Source organism: Bidens hawaiensis, unplaced genomic scaffold, assembly GCF_021521415.1.
Source record: "Bidens hawaiensis isolate Kalapana, Puna unplaced genomic scaffold, B.hawaiensis_p1.1 tig00034160_1, whole genome shotgun sequence".
NCBI classification, from domain to species: Eukaryota; Viridiplantae; Streptophyta; class Magnoliopsida; order Asterales; family Asteraceae; genus Bidens; species Bidens hawaiensis.
In genome coordinates, this window is record NW_027495881.1 from 3,754 (window position 1) to 24,475 (window position 20,722).

The 20,722-nt window shown below is 33.7% G+C and overlaps 1 protein-coding gene and 1 long non-coding RNA gene across 2 annotated transcripts; both read left to right on the forward strand.

Moving 5' to 3' along the window:
* Positions 1-915: 915 nt before the first annotated feature.
* On the forward strand, positions 916-19,841 carry LOC143585742 (uncharacterized). Its single transcript, XM_077067454.1, has 6 exons — positions 916-1,013; positions 1,168-1,314; positions 17,700-17,751; positions 17,821-17,894; positions 18,043-18,137; positions 19,666-19,841. The coding sequence occupies exons 2-6, from the start codon at positions 1,178-1,180 to the stop codon at positions 19,839-19,841; spliced, it is 534 nt and encodes a 177-aa protein (XP_076923569.1). The 5' UTR covers positions 916-1,013; positions 1,168-1,177.
* Positions 9,598-17,332, forward strand: LOC143585744 (uncharacterized). The gene is made up of 4 exons (XR_013144592.1): positions 9,598-9,748; positions 10,349-10,400; positions 17,067-17,140; positions 17,232-17,332. It is a non-coding gene; the product is annotated as an uncharacterized LOC143585744 (long non-coding RNA).
* Positions 19,842-20,722: the final 881 nt, after the last annotated feature.

Below are 20,722 nucleotides of genomic sequence, written 5' to 3' on the forward strand. Positions count from 1 at the left end.
GGGAATGTAGGACAACCAACATTTTTCATATATTATAATAGTAGATATTATGCAATAAAAAAAGGAGCTTACCATTGCAACAAGCTCATTTTTGTTAACGCTTCGATATAAATTTTGTTCAATACCAAGTTGCCTATTATAATATACAGATAAATGTATAGCCCAAATATGCAATTATAATAACAAAAAAAATGTTAAAAACGTCCAATGTCTAGCTATATTTTATCAAAAAGATACAAACAAGCCCTCCAAATATTACCACAACTCAAAGTTATGGTTTTCAATAAACTTCAAGAATATTATTTATATTTCCATTTCTATAATTTAATACAAAAAACAGTAACATGCTTATTTTTTAAGCGTACGACATAATAATTCAATTATTGAGATTAAATTAATTGGTTGTATGAATCATTATATATTTATACACAATTTTCTAAAATAACCAAATGTCCCTTTAATCAGACGATCATATACACCAAACAGAATTCCAAATTGCATGCTTATCCTTCTCATCGTATTCATGCAATCCGATATGAATGATATTTAATTAATAAATATAAAGTGAATTTGTAAGGAATGATACACATAATTTTAAACAATTGACCACATTATTTTAGTAATTTCAAATACTAAGGGACTGAGAAATTCATGTCCCGTGAAACCATGAACACCCATAATTGTTAGGTGATTACAATGGTCAGTATTCAAATACCCGGTGTATCGCGTGGGCACCCGTCTAGCGTGTGTGTGTGAGGTTGTTATGTATTGTCTCCCCGAAAAGATCGAGTCAAATAATTTGCATTCAAATCTGGTTGTATACTTTTTAGGCTTGGTTCTTTTACAAGGAATCTAGCTGGATCAAGAGAGTTGTTTTTATGATTGTGATATTTTTTTTACATCTTTTACAGTTGTGTTACGTGTGGATACATTGTTTGGCTGTTGTTCAAGTTGTCACCTGAAGAATCTTTAAAAGATCCAATATATTTTGTGTTGGTGCGACGTCAAAACCGGTAAGAATAAAGGACATTAGTCACACTCCTAAAAGCATATACTCTTTTCATAATTATTTTCTCTTAGTTTTATGTTATCATAACTCATAAGTCTCGTCAAGTTAATAATGTGTGAAGGTATATGCTTCTAATTTTATTTATATATATTTGTTAGGCATGTCAATATGGAACGTGTGACACGGTTTTCTCATATAATTACAGCAAAAGTAATTGTGACTGCAGTAGGTTGCTGCCTACTTGGGCTAATAATTTACGCGTATTCCGTTCTTGGATTTCCATTCTATGCGGAAGTGCTCACACCGTAAACTTCTTTTCGGTTCCTAAGTTTTTCTTTTCTTTTCTTATTTTTATATAAAAAGTAATACATTTTTATCTTGTGCGTGTGTAAATTTAATATTAATAAACTCTAACAGGTGCATGATAACAGCGCTGGTTTGTTTCCACGTCCACATTATAGTTTTCTCTGTATGTTACCATTCACAAGTTTTTGCTATGTTTGGAATTGAGTTTATTGGTTTTTTTTTTTTTTAAAAACCCATTTTAAAAAGCCAGGATTTGAGGCTTTTAGACACCATTTAACTTATTGGCTTTTTGAAAAAGCCAATAAACCAATAAGGTGTTTTCTAACTCAATCCCAAACATTTAATAATTTCTAGTACTTATACAAGTGTTTATTGATTTAAGGTGTGGATAGCATATAAGGAATCAAGTTGGACAAGTGCTGTTCTTTGGATACTTGGACTTGTATGTTTTAGTGGGTAAGTATATATATATATATATATATATTCATCCAAACTGACTCACCAAAGCTTTTTCCCTCCCACACTCATGGGACATGACCATTAGTTGCTTTATTAGATTCAGATCCTCAAAATGATACATGTTTAGTGTTATTTGCTGATGATTAATGCTGTTTCTTTTGACAGCTTTGGCATATGTTTGTACTTATTGCGGGAATTGTCCTCTCTCTCACCGGAGCAGCCTGTTTTCTTTATACTTTTCAACAAAAATAACAGGCAAGTCCAAGATATTCTATTTATATATATAGAAAAAGGTTAAAATAAAAAGTTTCCTAAGAATGGTAAGAAGCACATAAACTTTGAAGTTAATAAACTATGTGAGCCAATCTAGGAAACTATGTAGCCTTAAATCTAAATCCTAGATCCTAAGAAGGCCTGCTTAGTGTATATACATCAGGAAAGTCACTATATATCTACAACCAAAATTTACCTATGATGGGGTTTAGTGTTGCATAGTTATACAATTCGAGCCAGCAAGATAGATGTCGCTGATGTTTGTTTCTTTCTTGGGCAGAATCTTAATTTTCAAAGGTCTTGATTTCTTTTTATTCTTGCAGAGATGCGACGTCAAACGATCTTCTATTGGTGAAGCATTCTGATGTGTAAGTACACTTTGCAACAACGTAGGCGTTTCATTTTTCTTTTTAATAATAGCAGCATTGAGCTCTGTGATGTTGAGGACTCTCAAGTCTTACTTGAGATGTTGGTTTAAAATTTAGGGTGTGTATGGGTTTGTTTTTGTTTTGAAAACTTACGCTACTGTAACGTGAATTCTATGTACGTGCCGAGTAATTCTATAATGGGTAGTGTCTGATGCATTAGAGTTTTTATTTTGTTGATTTTAATGTATAACTAAAGGTGCCAACCTTATATTATGATACTCAGAAGAACTAAAGATTAACAAAACACGGGAACCATCCGAGAAGAAACTTATCGTTAGGAAGATTTTACGAGAGGAAAAGGTTATGAGACGTATATAACAAACTTTGAAAGTTGGAAACACAATACGAGAAATTAGAGTCTGCTAATTACAAGAAGGAAAATCTACTCCTATTTATATTTTTACTTCCAACCTTCAGCTTAACTTGTTTCCCAAACACAAATAACTCACAAAAAGATAAATTGCTAATGTTTCGACATTGAATAGTTTTTAATTATACGAAGACCATGTAATAAACAAGCCTCTGGGTGTCCTAAACGATGGTGCCAGAGTTCTTTAGATAAAGCAGCCCAAACTGGTGGAGAAACCACTTGGGAATGCGCTGGAGCGGTAAGCGGATAAAGTGACTGTAGTTTATCACATTAGCGCGTGATGGCTGGTCCAGTTAATAAGTTTTCTGAGTTTTGTAAGTGCAATCAATTAACATGTCAATACAAGCCAACGGTCTAATGATTAAGTCATGAGCTACGCTAAAATAGAGTACCACGAAGAGATGAAAGCTATTTCAGTAAAAGTATGTGGAATGTTGTTGAACATGCAAACTAACTACAAAGCAGCATGCTTTCATAAAAGTTTATTATAATCATTAACACCACCTGAACACCGCCACTATCACCAACTAACTCACCACTAACCAACCACCACCATTTGAGCACCACCAACCTATTCTGACGATGGTTTCTAGGTTCCTACAACTTCGACAGTTGGGGCTTTTACTAGTAAAGATTTCTAAATGTCCAATCCAAGGTTATAAAGATGTTTAGAGGACGAAAATGTTCCGGTCAAAGACATTTTTTTCCGACGATCTGTAACTAACGGCGTTAGGATTCTGTTAGTCACAGACTGTTGAAAACAAATACGTTAAAAAATTAGACTGTCAGTAGCCAATTCTTTAGTTGGGACCGACAACGACCAAAAATGATAGTAGGGATTAATAAAAACAAATATACCACTACTAACCGTTAGGAAAACCAGCAGTTAAACTTACAATGGTCTCATCGGGTAACAAAGAAGAGAGACGATGTTCAATCTATAAGAGAAATAGAATATTAAAAATATATGAATTAAGAATCTAAAGTTCAATCCCAATAAACTGCATCTCTAACCACATTGTCATGCTCCAGGGACACTACAAACAACACGACCTCTAATTTCTTGTTTAAGGGACAATCGATACAGAATCAGCTGACATATACAAACATAAAAATTAATGCATCATAAAAGGGCATTTTGGTCAAATCAAAAGATATAAACTGCCTCCTTGTTTGACAGGAATAAGCCCGGACGCCCGGTTCACTCTCAAGTTCTGCAGTACTCTTCCACGAGATCAAGGTTTATAAAATGTAAGTAACTAAAATACTTAAACGAAAGTACCAATGTAACAATATTAAACAAAATAATCTCAATAAGAGCTCTATTAAGATTTCAATAAAAGGGTTAATAGTTAATACCATTAAAAGCAAACATACTTATGGCATACTAAACAAGTAAAGAACATATGCTGGTCTTTTAAGGTATTAACCCTACAATTAAAAGGCATGGTTTGTAAATAGTTTTTGAAAATAGATTAGTAATTTAGTCAAAACTTTTAATTTTTAACATTTCAATGAAAAAATAATAATTTATTTTCTCTCTAATTACAGCATACAAAACCACTACCTAAAAGAACTAGTAGTTGACCCGTCCGGTGGACAGAAATATCAACTTTCGAATGTGATGACTACATTAATTTGGTTTTTAATTTATATTAGTTGTGACATACATATGATATTACTAAAAGTGATTCATACAATAAGTAATGAACATCCCTATACTGACAATGTTATTTTTATTTATAATACTATACTTATATATTCTACATATTACTAAAAATGACTCATACATAATATTAGCTACCTTAAGTGCTTGTAATGTCGAACTTTACTCCACGATCAGTTAATACAACATCTTGGTTCATTGTTATGGTATCATACAACTTTCGAGACTTAATACCGTTGCACCTTTTCCCGTTCGTTGGACGGAAATATCAACGCAGGAATATGATAACTGCATTACTTTGATGGACGGGTTTTTGAATGTCATAATAATATAAGTATTTATTTCGTTTTGCATTATAAAATGGTGAGTTTGACCATTTACCAAAATTAATAAGATTATCTATTAATATAACTCATTGACCGTGGGACATCATTATCAGATGTAATAACTACATTTTTACAAATAATTGTATTAGAATCAGGATGAGACAAATGATTTTTAACTAAGATATACGAAATACAAAGGTGAGTCAACAGTTTTAAAAGGCAGACCCAATTCTATATTCGTAATCAGCATAATAACTTGAGACCTGATAAATTACAAGTAACTTAATTAAGAAAGAAAGAAATTACCCTAATTAAACAGTTGGACACTGTCTAGCATATCCTGTCATAGTTAATATCTATCAAAAACAACTTTGTTGTATTAAATAAGTCAAGATGAAACACCTAACTTCTATGGCATTCGTCTCAGGAGTTGTCCATGAACTTTTTGAGTCGGCTGGAGTTAAACCTGCATTCTCAAATTGATAAGCAACAGTAGACAGAAACTTGAAACAAATGATAACTTATACTAAGACCGCAAAAGAGATTACATTTTTTTTCATGGGTTAAGATGCGATCGACTTTAAAGTGCTCAAATCAAAATTTAATATACCTTAAACGACCAAGATTGATCTTAGAGTTGGTTACACTCTATTCAGGTTATATAATATATAACAATATAAAATAGTAACAATGGCAGTAATACTAATAAAAATATAATAACATTAATAATCTCAACTTGTATGGTCTTTTGAGGTATTTAAGTTTGATATATAAAATAGTAACAATGGCAGTGCAAAATGGCGCTTTGTATTCGATGTTGTCGTTGCATAACCGAATCATCTCTATTGAAACAGGCAGGCATCAGTTATGCTGTTGTTTAGCTTGTCTATGTATTTGACTGTATCTAATGCCACCAACAGTTGATTCACCTATTTTTCATGATCAAACCGAATTATACTAATAAAATGAAATCAAAATATACAATCTGATTGCATATATACGTCTCGTAATAATCCTGTGTGGTTTATGTCCAGTTGACTTTTTGAAGGAGATCACCAAAAAATCATTATTCTAAACTTAATTGAATACAAAAGAAATACCTTTTTTTATAAAAGTAGTAAACACTTGCCTAATCATCTCTCCATTAACAACACCCCTTTGTGAATCAGTAGTTACGGTGTGCATATCCTGAATAATCTCCTGCCTGTGTGGCTAAGCAGACACCAAAGCTTTGTACTTTGTGACTGACTTGTGGCCAATCCATGGAAGCAACCACCTGTTAAAAGAAGGTCAAAACATATAATCTTTTTTAGTCAAATGGGTCAAATTTGAGACATAAAATAAGATGATAGAAATGTAACATAAGGCAGCAATAGAAGGGGTGGAGTCGTCTCCCTTTGAGGGATGGGTAACATCAGCACCGAAGATGATTGTTGGACGATTAGAAACATAAGGAAGCCTACCATTAAGAGATACACTGTTCCTCCATCCAGCCTAACATAGAAATTAGGGCTCAATTACCCGAAACAATTGAAGAAACTGCAATTACAACCACCGATGGTTGATTCCTTTGGTCGTAGTGGTGATTGAGGGGAGCGTAGAATATATCAGTGTTAACAAATCCGATGAAAGAGGGCGACGTGGGAGGATGGTAAACCGCCGGTAACCTCCCAGAAGTATGAACACGTGATGAAAAGATAACTGTTTTTCTATGATATTGTAAGGCTCAGATTAAAAGTTATGTTATCCGATGGCTGATATCCATTTACAAACTAAAATAAAAAGACCACCCCAAGCTTCCTTTTGACTAAGTCATTTGTATCCTCACTTATTCGACTAATTTGAACACGCATGCAATGCAACGTCCCACCTACATTTGTCAACACCTCCCATTAATAACAGGAGTTTTTTTATCAAAATGGATGCTGGTGATAATTTATTTACCAATGTTGGTTTTTTTGAAAGTATTTATCAAAATAGGTTTTTTATCTCCTTTTCTTGAATACCAAGACCCAGTTTTAATCAGTTAGTATATGTACGTATATTTATATATGAATCTTATCTACTATATTTTAATTACTTTTAGCAGACCTAACTATCAACATCTACAGCTCATTTTCGTCACCATCTGGCTTCCGTCCGGCCGGACGCCATCATCATCGTGCATCACTTCCATCGTCATCACTCGTGAGATGGTGATGGTTCAGGTCGTCCCAAAGTCGGAGAGAGAGAGAGGGAGACAATGGAGATGGTGTAGGTCGATATACAGGTTTTAGATATCGTTTTTCGGGCGTTTTTGGCCTGTGATGGGTTTTGCGTTTTCCGGCTAACAAATAGGGCGGCAGCGGTTTGGTTGTTGTGAAGCTCGCCTCCGAACAGAGATGGACAGAGGGTTTGGTGGTAGAGGTAGAAGATCTTGTCTTCATCTTCAATTCCGTTCTTGTCATCGGAAACGGTGGCCGGCGAGGGACTGGCTGTAACCGGACATGTTTGCCGGCGTGAAGTTATGGTTGGAGAGGTGGGGAAGAAAGAAACAAAACTGGAAAATGATTGTATTTTTATATTTTTATAATTAAAATCTAATAAAAAAATAATTAAATTACCCATTTTAGTAAATACTTTCAAAATCACCTATATTGGTAAATAGTTTTTCTCTATCCCTCATTTTGATAAAAAAACTCTTAATAACCGCCAGATGGCACCGCTAATAACCATCAAATAGTGAGAGTTTCCAACAATTAGCTCTATTTTTTTATTGAGTGACAATGATTAAAAAGGATATTAGATTTTAGTAATCCAAATATGATCTATTAGCTAATATTAATCCCAACTTAAAATATTCCCTACATTAATCCCAACTTTCACTTTTTTGGCCTCTACCGAGCATTTTCTTAGCGGGAACTAACATGGTTAGTTTAGAGCAAAATATATCATTTCTCCAAGTTGAGGAAGACAAAATGAAAAATGTAATTTAACTTAAAAACTCACAACCACAGTCATCGCCGCCACCACCACCATCATCGCGACCGCCGCCGCTGCCGACATCACCACCACCGTGACCACCTCCCCCAGAAACATCCGCCGCCACCACTTGTTTATGAAGGGAGGGTTTGGACATTTATATAATAATTAATTGTCGGCCAAAAGACCAAAGTTTGGATTAAATTCTAATATCCCATTTTCAACCCGCCCTTCATAAACAGCTGGGGGTGGCAGTGCTGGAGGTGGCGGCGGTGTTGGTGGTGGTGGCAGCAGTGTTGGTGCTGGCAGCGTCTGTGGTGCTGGCGACAGCACTGGTAGTGAGTTTTTAAGTTAAATTACATTTTTCATTTGTCTCTGTCAACTTGAAGAAACAACATATTTTACTCTAAAACTAACCGGGTTAGTTCCCATTAAGAAAAAGCTCAGTGGAGGCCAACAAAGTGAAATTGGGATTATTAGGGGGTGTTTGTTTTTTCTTCAAACATCTTCAAGGGAGCTAATGTCTGCAGGCGCGCAGACATTACCCTTGAAGACTGTTTGTTTTTTTTCTTAAAACAGATCTGAAGTTATCTTCTTTCATCTTAAAAGAAAAGCAAGGAAATCTTGCTTAAAACATCTTCACAAAAAAACCCTACTCTTCTCCCTTTGCAGCCACCCTCTCATCCACTGCTCCTACCACCGTCCGCCAACACCACCACCCACCGTACGCCGCCACCACCACCCCCGTACCCCGCCGCCACCGTCCACCACCATCCACCGCCACCACCGCCGTCCACCACCCACCATCCATCACCACCACCGTCCACCACCCACCATCCATCACCACCACCGTCCGCCACCACCACCACCATCCATCACCGCCACCACCACCATCCATCACCCACCACCACCACCATCCATCACCGCCACCACCACCGTCCACCACCCACCATCCATCACCACCACCGTCCACCACCCACCATCCATCACCACCACCGTCCGCCACCACCACCACCATCCATCACCACCACCGTCCACCACCCACCATCCATCACCACCACCACCATCCATCACCGCCACCACCACCATCCATCACCCACCACCACCACCATCCATCACCACCACCGTCCACCACCAACCAAAACCATCCATCACCACCACCCATTGTCCACCACCACCATCCACCGCCACTACCCACCGTCCGCCGCCACTACCACCATCCACCACCACCACCTTCCACCACCCACCAAAACCAAATCGGCATGGCAAGCAAAGACTAAAAACTAGATGTAACTTGAATAAATGACTTCTATCTTGTGAGATAAGTTTGACAGTTATGCAGACAGTATCAGCTTATAAAAACAAACAGTCTTATATTTTCAGCTTGCAGATCTTCAGACCACATCTTCAGTTGCAGACATGAAAACAGATGAAATCAGCTTGCAGACAGTTTATGTCTGCAAAAACAAACAGCACCTTAATGTAGTGTTTGTCTTAAGTTGAGATTAATATCGGCCAGTAAACCAAAGTTTGGAGCCCAAACAAGGCCTACGAACCTAACATTTTAGTGTGCCTTTCCGTTTCAAAAAAGAGGTGCCGCCTTTGCGTGTTTACTTTGACTAGTTTGTTTTTATTGCTTTTTTTGGATTTTTTTTTTTAAATGTATATTTTTGCAGTTCATAACCATTGAGCTAACTAACTTTAACCTAACGTATTCCAAAGACATTATAACTGTTAAAAAGCATATGTGGTTTAAAGGACATTATAAATATATCACCACCACCCTATTTTGATTTTCCCACACACTCGAAGCAAAATGACAACAACGTCGTCATCGGCGTTAGTAGCATTGAAGAGCTTGTTCATTGTACTGATCTGTATAATAGCATCTGCGCTTGCTTACACACTAGTAAAGGATGCCGTCTCATCTTGTTTCGGCCTAAGTGCATTGTAATTTACAAACTTATACACCGTATTATACATCTCTCCATCTTATTATTAATATTTATGTCTTACTAATATAACAGTTTATTTAAAAAGTTTGTTCTTCCGTTGTTGATCAATTTCTCATGGTGATTATGGAAAATATGATAATATGATAAACCTATTAATCATATACGTACATGTTATAACATGGAGAGTAGTAACCGCATCGAAGAAGGATGTAGACGACATAGTTGTCAGCTTGATCGAGTTCCCTCTTAGGGTGTATAGTTAAGTATATATATAGAAAAGGGTTCCAATAAGAATAAGGGGTTTCTTAAAAATTGTAAGAACCAACAAAATTTTGACATTTGGCATTACAAATGATGGTGAAAGAACAATTCTAGGAAACTATGTCGGTCATTGGTAATTTTAAATATCAACCATTGATTAACATGATCCAATGGCTATGATTTATTCAAAGTCTTCCTAAGAAACTACTTATTTTTAGGATAACACTTCCATATATATATATATATATATATAAATTATATTTCATTGCTATTTGTTAATGTGAATTGGTTTCCTTCAAAATAACAAATAGAGTGCTATATGACTTTCTTGCAGGTGGACACAAGTGACGATTGCAGATCTTCTTGCATTTGTAATTCCTATAGGGGTGAGCAAGTTAAATTCATTTACAAGACTTAAAAATATTTTTCTTTGATATTTAAGTATTACCCTACATCATATATATATATATATGTGTGGATAAAGGATCAAATATGAAAATTGTTTATCGTACATTACGTATGCGACACCATCAACCCTAGATTTCAAAAAACACGCGGTGGGAAATTTGTAAATTATTTCAAATCGTTTCCATCCTAATTAACTGTTGCATCGATTCAACCATCGTCACCGGCGTCATTTGCAAACACACACTTCAATTGATTTTGAATTGAAATATGCCATTAGCTGAAACCCAGTTGCAGATGTTCCATATTTTGTTCATATGATCGAATCGATGATCAAATTGACGGTCGATTGATAATTGTTTGATGATTACGAGATTATATGAAGTGATTTCAGTGTTCAGTTTCATGTTACAGGTGTTTAATTATTTTTGTTAGTTCTAGAATTTCTGTTTAGAAGTTTTGAACTTTAATTTTTTATTTTTGTTAGTTTAGAAGTTCAGAACTTCTAAACTTTTTTGAACACCCAGTACTTCTTATAACGTTTAAAGATGTTCATTTTTTTGAACACCCAGAACTTCATTGAAAGTATTAGAACGTTTAAAGATGTTCATTTTTTTTGAACACCCAGAACTTCATTGAACGTATCAGAATGTTTATAGGTCTTTAATTTTGTTTCAGAACGTTTAAACATATTATTTTGAACCCTAATCAGAGCTCGATTGAGTGCATTATTTCTGCAATTTCATAATCGATTGATGAATCTAAATACTTCTACACATCAATTCGATTGATTAAATCATCATTTTGGTGTTCATTTTGGTCAGAGCGTTTAAACTTTGAGCAGAACGTTTAAACATGAACCCTTATCATAGCTCAATTAAGCGTGTTAATTTGTATTTTCATAATTGATTGATGATTCTAAAGCCTCTTACACATCAATTCGATTGATTAAATCATCAATTTTTTATCAATTTGAAGATTTTTAATGTTCAGTGACGTTCTATTTCAATTTTGGTTTTTGACTTTGAGATTTCATACTATAAGTTGTGATTAGAGTTTAGAAATTGAATGAGATAGATTAAGGAGTTCAGAATTTGGATCGGAATCGATTTTAAATCGATGAATTTGAACGCGAACTACTGTTTGGGTTATTTACGAAACTGCCACCGCGTGAAATTAACATCGACGTTCAAAAAGCTCGCATACCTAATGTACGATAACTGATTATTGTACGTTAACCTCCCCCTATATATGTGTGTGTGTGTGTGTGTGTATACACACATATATGCTTAAGTTCAGGAGAAAAATGATATTATTGCGAAAATGAATATGAGCCACTAGTTTTATTTTAGGTTTTAAATATTTAAAAATAAATAAGAAAGATGTAAATACAATAATAAATGCGCGCTCTCTCTTCAATTATTACAACCAATATAACCATAATAAATCTTTCTCTAATTAATATATTTAACTAATTTAACTATAATAATTAAAAAGATAAAAACACTAATTTAGTTTTATTTTTTATTTACACCTTCATTTTATCTAACAAAAATATAGTTTATTCATATAATACTATTTTATATATTTAAAAAAAATTCTTTCCACTCATTTTATTAGCATATATCAACGTGTTTTTTTAACAATAAATATTAAAACATAATATATTTTTTTTAGTTGATAAGTTACAAAACCATTATTTTTTCACTCCACTTTTTGTTCTTTCTCACCTCCAAACTTGTCTTTTATATCTTTCAATTATTAGTATTTTATCCACACTTGTAGTTTTCTAACAAAATTTATTAAGTATAGAACTATAGATATTGTATAAATTAACAACATAGTATAATATATGTGTTGTAACAATTACGACTGTCAATATATTGTTGTCAAATGGTCAGTTGGAAACCTTTTCTAGGTGGAAGTATTTCTATCATCACTTGTTCCAATTAGAGTGGATCTCTCCATAAATAATAATAAAAACAATAAGGGAAATCCCCAAAATGTCCATTTACCACTTGCATGTCAAGACATTGTCCTACTTCTTTCAAAATTCCCTAAATGTCCATCTCTATACTAGCGTGCACGACGGTTTCTCACAACCGCACGACGACCGGTAAAAAACATACACGTGCACTTTTTTCCGGCTTCGTTACAAAACCGGCTGTGATGAGCGGTATGCTCCCAAGTCGGACTACCATTCTTGTCACACCCCGACCAAAAGCGACGGAAACGTCGGTGCATGACCGATTGTCCATTGCACAACGACACTATTAAGTGATAATATTTAAACAACTCATTTAAATTCATAATATCATAAATAACACAACATTGTTCATACAAATAACCGAATAGTTAGTCAAACAAATAAATTGTTCATTTATGTCTAATAACCTAAATGGTCACAAGATAATAGTTCTTAAAGTCTCCAAATCAACCAAGTAATAAACCTGTAACATTGCATAAAATAAACTTTGTCAACACAAATGTTGGTGAACAATTTTCATGGTTTTAAACAATAAGTATATAATAGATGAAATCCACAACTCGTATATGGAACAATAAATAATAGCAACAATTTAGATGTGCAAATAGTAAATAGTTTGAGACACATTTCTATATGGTAACAACCAAATATACTCGGATAATAATTTCCCTATGCTACTAGCAATTAAGCTAAAATAGTTAGGGGAGCGTATGATCATACTTAATAGTTTCATAAAGGCAAACCCACCTAAAGCAATAAACACATAGCATGTAATCATATAAAGCGTACAACACCAAATCGAGCATTTATTTAAGTGACATATACTAAAGAGTTTGTGGTTTGAGACACAAAGTACAAATTATTTGAATTTGAATAAGTATGCAATGTCACCCCCAAACGTAAGATGGAAAACAGGGGATGAAAAAGTACTCACATTAACTAAGTAACTTGAAGGGTTGTTTCGTGAATAATCAGAGCGATCGGTTTAATGAGAAAGACCTAGATTAAATGGTCTTGAGTTAGTAGATAGTTTTGGAAGGGTTTAAAGTAAAATATATGACAAGTAAAGTAAATAAATAAGGTTTAGGGTTTAAAATGTAAATATTTGAGAAATTAAAGAAATGTTTCTTGAAAAATAAGTTTACCCGAAACCGGGTCTTGGTATTCTATTCATTAGTATTCCTCAACCTATGTTAAGTAACTATGTGGGTTATAATGCACTATTGCAAGACCCTTTGTTATATAAATACAAAAATGAGGTTTTAAACGAGTGTTCGGATTTGTCGGTTCGAGACTTGATAATTAACAAAACTCAAAGTCAACTTTCCAAAGTGATAAATTCTATGTGATAGCTCAATAAAATCCAAAACAATTTAACTAAGTATATAGTTATATTGTGAAGAACCTTAATGTCCGTTAAGTGAGAATTCGATTTTATCGGTCCCAACTTGTTATAAGATCAAGTTGGATTCTGACATGCAAGTATGTTGAGTAAATAATTTAAAATGAGTTTAAAAAATAATCTTGAAGAAAAAGATGAGTTTCGGTGGCCCAAAACACACTTGTGTGTCCTAAGCGAGTAAACTCGGTTCAGTTCGGTTTCGGTTCGGTCCTTGACTCGTAATAAGACCGAAGATGGTTACCACATGCCCAAATACCATAGAACTTGTAAAAATAACTTATAAATAATAATACTTAAGTTTTACATTCAAAATGTTAATAATAAAGCTTTTACATGAAAGTTTGGTTTCGGTTCGGTTCTCAACTCAGGATGAAACTGAGGCTAGTCACCACATACCCAATACCATGGAACTCAATAAATATGAATTAGAAACTGAAATAAATAGTAACTACAAGATTAATAAGCATTAAGACGGAATATAGTATAATCAAGGATTGCAATAATCTTTCATGTAGCCTTGCCTTATAAGCCCGACACTTCACCGACTGAGACCAGAGAAGTGAAACCCGAAGGAAAACTATATTATATATATGTTGCAACAACAAGCTTTAATTACTAAGAAGTTAGTTAGAATGTAAGATTAAACTCAGTTTGACTTTGGAAAGTCAAGCTGCCAAGAACTTGAATAATAACCTTAGGAATCTTAGATTGAGAGAGAGATTTGATGAAATGAGCAGGGGAAAATGAAAGGAATAGGCTTGTATTTATAAGGTAAGTTGAATGGGTCTTGCATGGGGTTTAATTCAAGTGTTTGCATGCAAATTGGTGGAGAAAAAGGAGTCAAACAAACACAAAACAACAAAAATCGCTACTGCTGTTGTAGAGCTCTTTAGCGCGGCGCTAAGTGTCACGGAGGGAAAATCTGATTTTTTAACTTTGGCAGTTTTAGTCCCTAAAATTCGTTTTGAGCATTTTAGGGGCATTCTAAGGGTTGTAAAAGGTGTTTTTGAGATCCAATAACCATAAAACAAATATGTAGCCTAAATTTCATCATTTTTATATTATTTAAAGGTTCGGGATACAAACGGGTCGGTTTTCATAATAAAAACAAATACAAGATGACCCGAAATTGACGAATGTCACAGTATCCCCTACTTTAAGGAACTTCGTCCCGAAAGTAAGATGAAACTGTTGTAAAAAAATGTGGATACTTCTCTTTCATAGTGTATTCTCGTTCTCGAGTGAATTATGCGCCACGCCGTGATTCCCACCAGACTATAACTAACCGGATGCAACTTCGTTTGGTTTTCTTTTCATTGCGATCCATGATTTCAACAGGTCGTTCAACCATGATCATTGTTTCATCGACATGTACTTCGTCGAGAGGTATATGGAGATTTCCCTCTACTAAGCACTTTTTAAGGTTTGAAACATGAAAGGTCGGATGAGCACCGGTAAGTTGTTCCGGTAGTTCGAGATTAGGGGAAAATCGTAAAGCATCTCCGTGAACCGGAACAGCTTTTGCGGTCCGTGATACTGCCGGGTACACACGAAGTCAGGATCTGTTAATGCTGTCAGAATGTTTAAAAACTTTGTCGATGCTGCCGGAATGTTTTAAAACTTCGCCGCTGCCGCCGAAATGTTTAAGCTTGGTTTCGACGTGAACATCGACGCTAATAGTCGGTCCCGACGGTGACAATTCACTGCAATACCGTCAGAACCTTATGTTTAATAACTTATACTGTCGGATCTAAAGTAAAAGTGGAGAGGTAGAGTTTATCAATTGGATTAAATAAAGCGTTCGTGTAATAGAGCTTATGATAGGGACGACGGCATGAACGCTGGACATTTTTGGAATTGTTTTAGTTGGTTGACATTTTGTTGACTCGATATAAGAGAGTAGCCAATTTGGGTATTTTCCTTAAAAATATCATACAAATGTGTCCATTAAATATAAACAATTAATATACGACCTACACTTGTTTTGAGCAATAAAAACGTACAACATGCAAAAAAGCGTACAACTTACATATGTAATTCGACATCAACAATTATATAAACTACACAAATATACACATATCCTACACGTACATAGGTTATATGTTTTTCGTATGTAGGTTATATATTTTCTTATTCTTAGAACAAGTGTAAGTTATATGTTTTTGTGTATGTTGTATATTTTTTATTGACATTTAATGCGAACATGTCTAAGATATTATTTTTTTGTATTATGTATCACAATGTAACTACGTGTTGATGGATATTGATATATTGAGTTGGAAGAAATTGGTTTTGAATAAAAAGAAATTTTAATGTATGAATAAATTGTATTTGTGTAAGATATATTTTTCGTGTGTAGGTTTTATGTTTTTCGTGTGTAGGTTATATGTCTTCGTGTGCGTTTGTATTTTATTGATAGTGAATTTTGTGTGTATGTTATATGTTTGTCGTGAGTAGATATATGTTTTCTTATTCTTAGAACAAATGTAGGTTATATGTTTTTATGTAGGTTGTATCTTTTTTGTTGATATCTAATGCAAACGTAAAATAGTTTTTTGTATTATTCATCACAATTTAGGTACATGTTGATGGATATTAATATAATATATTGAGTTAGAAGAGATTGGTTTTTGATAGAAAGAAATTTTAATGTATAAATAAATTGTACTTGTGTAGGATAAAAATTCAAGTAACAAAAAATAAGTTATAAAAAATTAATGAGTTCTTAATATTTTTCAAGTATAATACTTTGATTAGTTATATTAATTAAATAGATGACTATTATGGTTTATTAGTTCAATTAATTGCAGAAAGAGAATGCATTTACACTTTCTTTATTTATTTTTTTAGCATTTAAAACCTTAAACAAAACTAGTGGCTCATATTCATTTTCCGTATTTCTCGCAGTAATATCATTTCTCTCCTGAACCATCCTTATATATATATATATATGTAGGTATATATATAGGTATATATATATAGTGTATAGATCAAATACAAATGACTTTTATCGTGAGAAACGTACAAATAACTTGAGTAATTATTATTACACTATTTTATTTTTTATAAAATAATTACTCTAGTTTAAAACTTTAATTATACTAGTTATTTTTATGTTTTGTAAGTTAATTATATTTGTACAGGATCTTACCTCTATGTGTGTGTGTGTGTGTGTGTGTGTGTATGTGAGGTTGTTATGCTTTCTCCCGGGAAAGAGTCAAATAATTTGTACTTAAATCTGGTTGTACATTTTTTTAGGCTTGGTTTTTCTACAAGGAATCCAGCTGGATCAAGAGAGTTGTTTATATGATTGCGGTATTTTGTTCTGTAAGGTAATCTTATTTTAACTTATGATCGAGCAGTGTGACATGTTTCAAAGTATATAAGTATAAGTGTTTTATTTCATTTTTTTTCTCTTTATAGTTTTGCTACCTGTGGATACATTGTTTGACTGCTGTTCAAGTTGTCATCTGAAGAATCTTTAAAAGATCCAATATATTTTGTGTTGGTTCGACGTCAAAACCGGTAAGAATAAAGGACATATACTCTTTTCATAAATATTTTCTCTTAGTTTTATGTAATCAGAAGTCTCATCAAATAATGTGTCAAGTTTATTTATATATATCTGTTAGGGATGTCAATATGACACGTGTGACGTAATTATGGCAAAAGTAATTGTGATTGCAATAGGTTGCTGCGTACTGGGGCTAATAATTTATACGTATTCCGTTCTTGGATTTCCGTTCTACGCGCAAGTGCTCACACCGTAAACTTCTTTTCGTTTCCTAAGTTTTTTTTTAAGTAAAACAACATTTTTTTATTTACAATTTAATCTTCATTATTATTATTTTTTTGTGCGTGTGTGAATTTAATATTAATAAATTCTCACAGGTGCATAATAACAGTGCTGGTTGATATCTACGTCCACATTGTGGTTTTCTCTGTATGTTACCTACCATTCACAAGTTTTTGCTGATTTAACTAATTAATTTCTAGTGTTTATTGATTTAAGGTGTGGATAGCATATAAGGAATCAAGCTGGACAAGTGCTGTTCTTTGGATACTTGTACTTGTATGTTTTAGCGGGTAAGTATATATATTCCACCAAAGCTTTTTCACTCCCACACTCATGCATGGGACACGAACATTAGTTGCTTTATTGATTCAGAATCTTAGAATGATGCAGGTTTACTGTTATTTGCTGATGATTAATTAATGTTGTTTCTTTTGACAGCTTTGGCATATGTTTTTACTTAGTGAGGGAATTGTCTTATCTCTCACCGGAGAAGCCTGTTTTCTTTATACTTTTCAACAAAAATACAGTAACAGGCAAGTCCAAGAAGCTCTCTCTCTCTCTCTCTCTCTCTCTCTCTCTCTATATATATATATATATATATGGTAGGCTTAATGTAAAAAACAATAGCTAATGTACACCCTTGGATCTATGATCTAGTGGTTGAGATTGGTAGTTTCTAAAAGTTTTATAGTTTCCTATTTACACGTTATAGTGTCCTATTTATGTGGTGTACTTTATTTTAAAGCATTCTCACACGTCTCACAAAACAATTGTTTTTTATTTAAACACTTTTATATATATATATCTATAATATATATAAACGAAAACATAAAAATTCTACGTGTCGCGATGTAGTCGCTCCCCCTTTTTTTTGGAGTCACCAGATTTGCTTGATTTTTAAATGGAGACTCTTAATTAAATGGGTTATAAAATCTCATTAAATTAAAAACTAATCTCACCAAATATTTGATACAAAAATCCTATAAAGTAGTCATATACTAAAAACTAATATCTGATTTATTTAAAAAAAGATATATGTTATTTATAATTAAAAAAACCAATTTTATAGTAAAAAAAATAAATGGGCATTGGGTCCCATCAAACTCATATATCTTTTAAATCGGGTTATAACATCTCATTTATTTGTGAAACAATTTAATATCAAACCATAAATATATTATTAACTTTCATACAATAAAAAAAATAAAATTTAAAAAATAGATAGATAATAAAAACAAATAATATAAAACGACCCTCGAAATACGGGGGATAAAAACTAGTGTGTATATATATATATATATATATATAAGTTGTACGTACGTACGTACAAGTGTACAAAGGGGTGGGTTAACGTACAATAACGGCTTATCATACATTAGGTACGCGACTTTCCAGAGCGTTAGATTAAAAAACGCGCGGTGGCAATTTCGTAAATAACCCAACAGTAGTTCGCGATCAAAATTCGTCGATTACAAATCGAGCCTGATCCAAATTCGGAACTCGTCACTCAATCTAATCCAATTTCTAAACTCTAATCACAGCTTAAAGTATGAAATCTCTACAGTCAAAAACCAAATCAAAATCGAACGACGTTGAACATCAAGAAATCTTCAAAATTGATCAAAAAATTATGATTTAATCAATCGAATTGATGTGTAGAAGCATTTAGATTTATCAATCGATTATGGAATTGCAGAAATAATGCACTCAATCGAGCTCTTATTAGGGTTCAAAATATTACGTTTAAACGTTCTGAAACAAAACTGAAGACCTTTAAACGTTCTGTCCAAAAAAGCATATCTTTAAACGTTCTAATACGTTCAAGTTTGTTCAATACAAAAACTTTAGAAGTTCTAACAAAAAAAAACTTCAACGTTCAAATACGTTCAGGCTTAAAACTTTAAACGTTCAGTTAAAACTCATCACTCAAAACTCAAAATTGATCAACTGAAACTTCAAATTGATGATTAATTGGACCAATTTCAAAGTTTAATTGATCAATTAGTTCATCAATTTCAATTTTAATTGATCAATTTGATCAACTAACCTGTGAACAAGTAGTGAAAGAGGAAGATGGTGTACGGTGGTGGACGGAATCATTGGATGGTGGACGGTGGACAGACTCGTTGGATGGTGACGGATTGTTGAACGGCCATGGTGAAGGTGGACAGAATCGATCAGAGCAGGAGCAAATTAACCGTCATAACCGCAAACCGAACCATAACCGACATAATTGAACCAATTTTAAACGATAACCGATATAACCGATGGGTCGGTTTAATGAATTTTTGAAAACCGCCAAATGTGGGTCGGTTTTGGTTAATGTTAATTCCAAACCCGCCATAACCGAACGGCCCCATTTTTGTAACTTTTAGACTTATTGTCATTAGTCCGTTACAGAAAAAATTCTCCACACCTACTAGGATTTTGTCCAATAATAATAATAATGGTGATATTGGTTACCATATTCATTCTTATGTTCCATAATTGTTGATCTAAATTTACAATTCAATTATTCAATATGTCATGTATATTCCATAAATTTCAGTTAAAAAAGAAAATATATTTGAATTCCACATTGCAATTAGCGGCTATTCAGTGTTCACAATCATACGGAAGGATTGTTTATTTAATCACGGTTAACCTACCCATAACCGACTCGTTATAACCGTTAAAACCGATTAACCGAAACCGCCATGACGGGTCGGTTATGGTTATGGTTATCTATTAACCGCTATATCGGTTATGGTTATGGGTTTGGCCAAAATCCGCCCCAAACCGACCCATGCACACCCCTAGGAGCAGTGGTGGACGAAGACTGGCTCGCCGTTGTTGTTACTCGCTATTCTGATCGAAGAACCCTAGATCGATCGAACGTTCCATAGCCTCGCGTACGTAATGTACGATAAAGGATTTTCGTATTCTATCCTTTATCTATATATATATATATATTATAAGTTGTACGTACGTACGTACAAGTGAACAACTATTTTTTCTTCTTCCAAGTCACTAAGTCAGTAGTGTTTATGACACCTTAGAAGCAAATAACAGAATAAGTAATTAATATATTTAACTTTGAAATCTTGCCTCCTAAGTAAACAAACGTGGTGTTTTACTT

Bases quoted from the DNA above. Each gene is read 5' to 3' on its own strand.
- LOC143585742 (XM_077067454.1), top strand. From the start codon at position 1,178: ATGGAACGTGTGACACGGTTTTCTCATATAATTACAGCAAAAGTAATT. The intron at 17,752-17,820 runs GTATGTTACCTA...TATTGATTTAAG, and splicing joins TCCACATTGTGGTTTTCTCT to GTGTGGATAGCATATAAGGA. The intron at 18,138-19,665 runs GCAAGTCCAAGA...GTGAACAAGTAG, and splicing joins CAACAAAAATACAGTAACAG to TGAAAGAGGAAGATGGTGTA.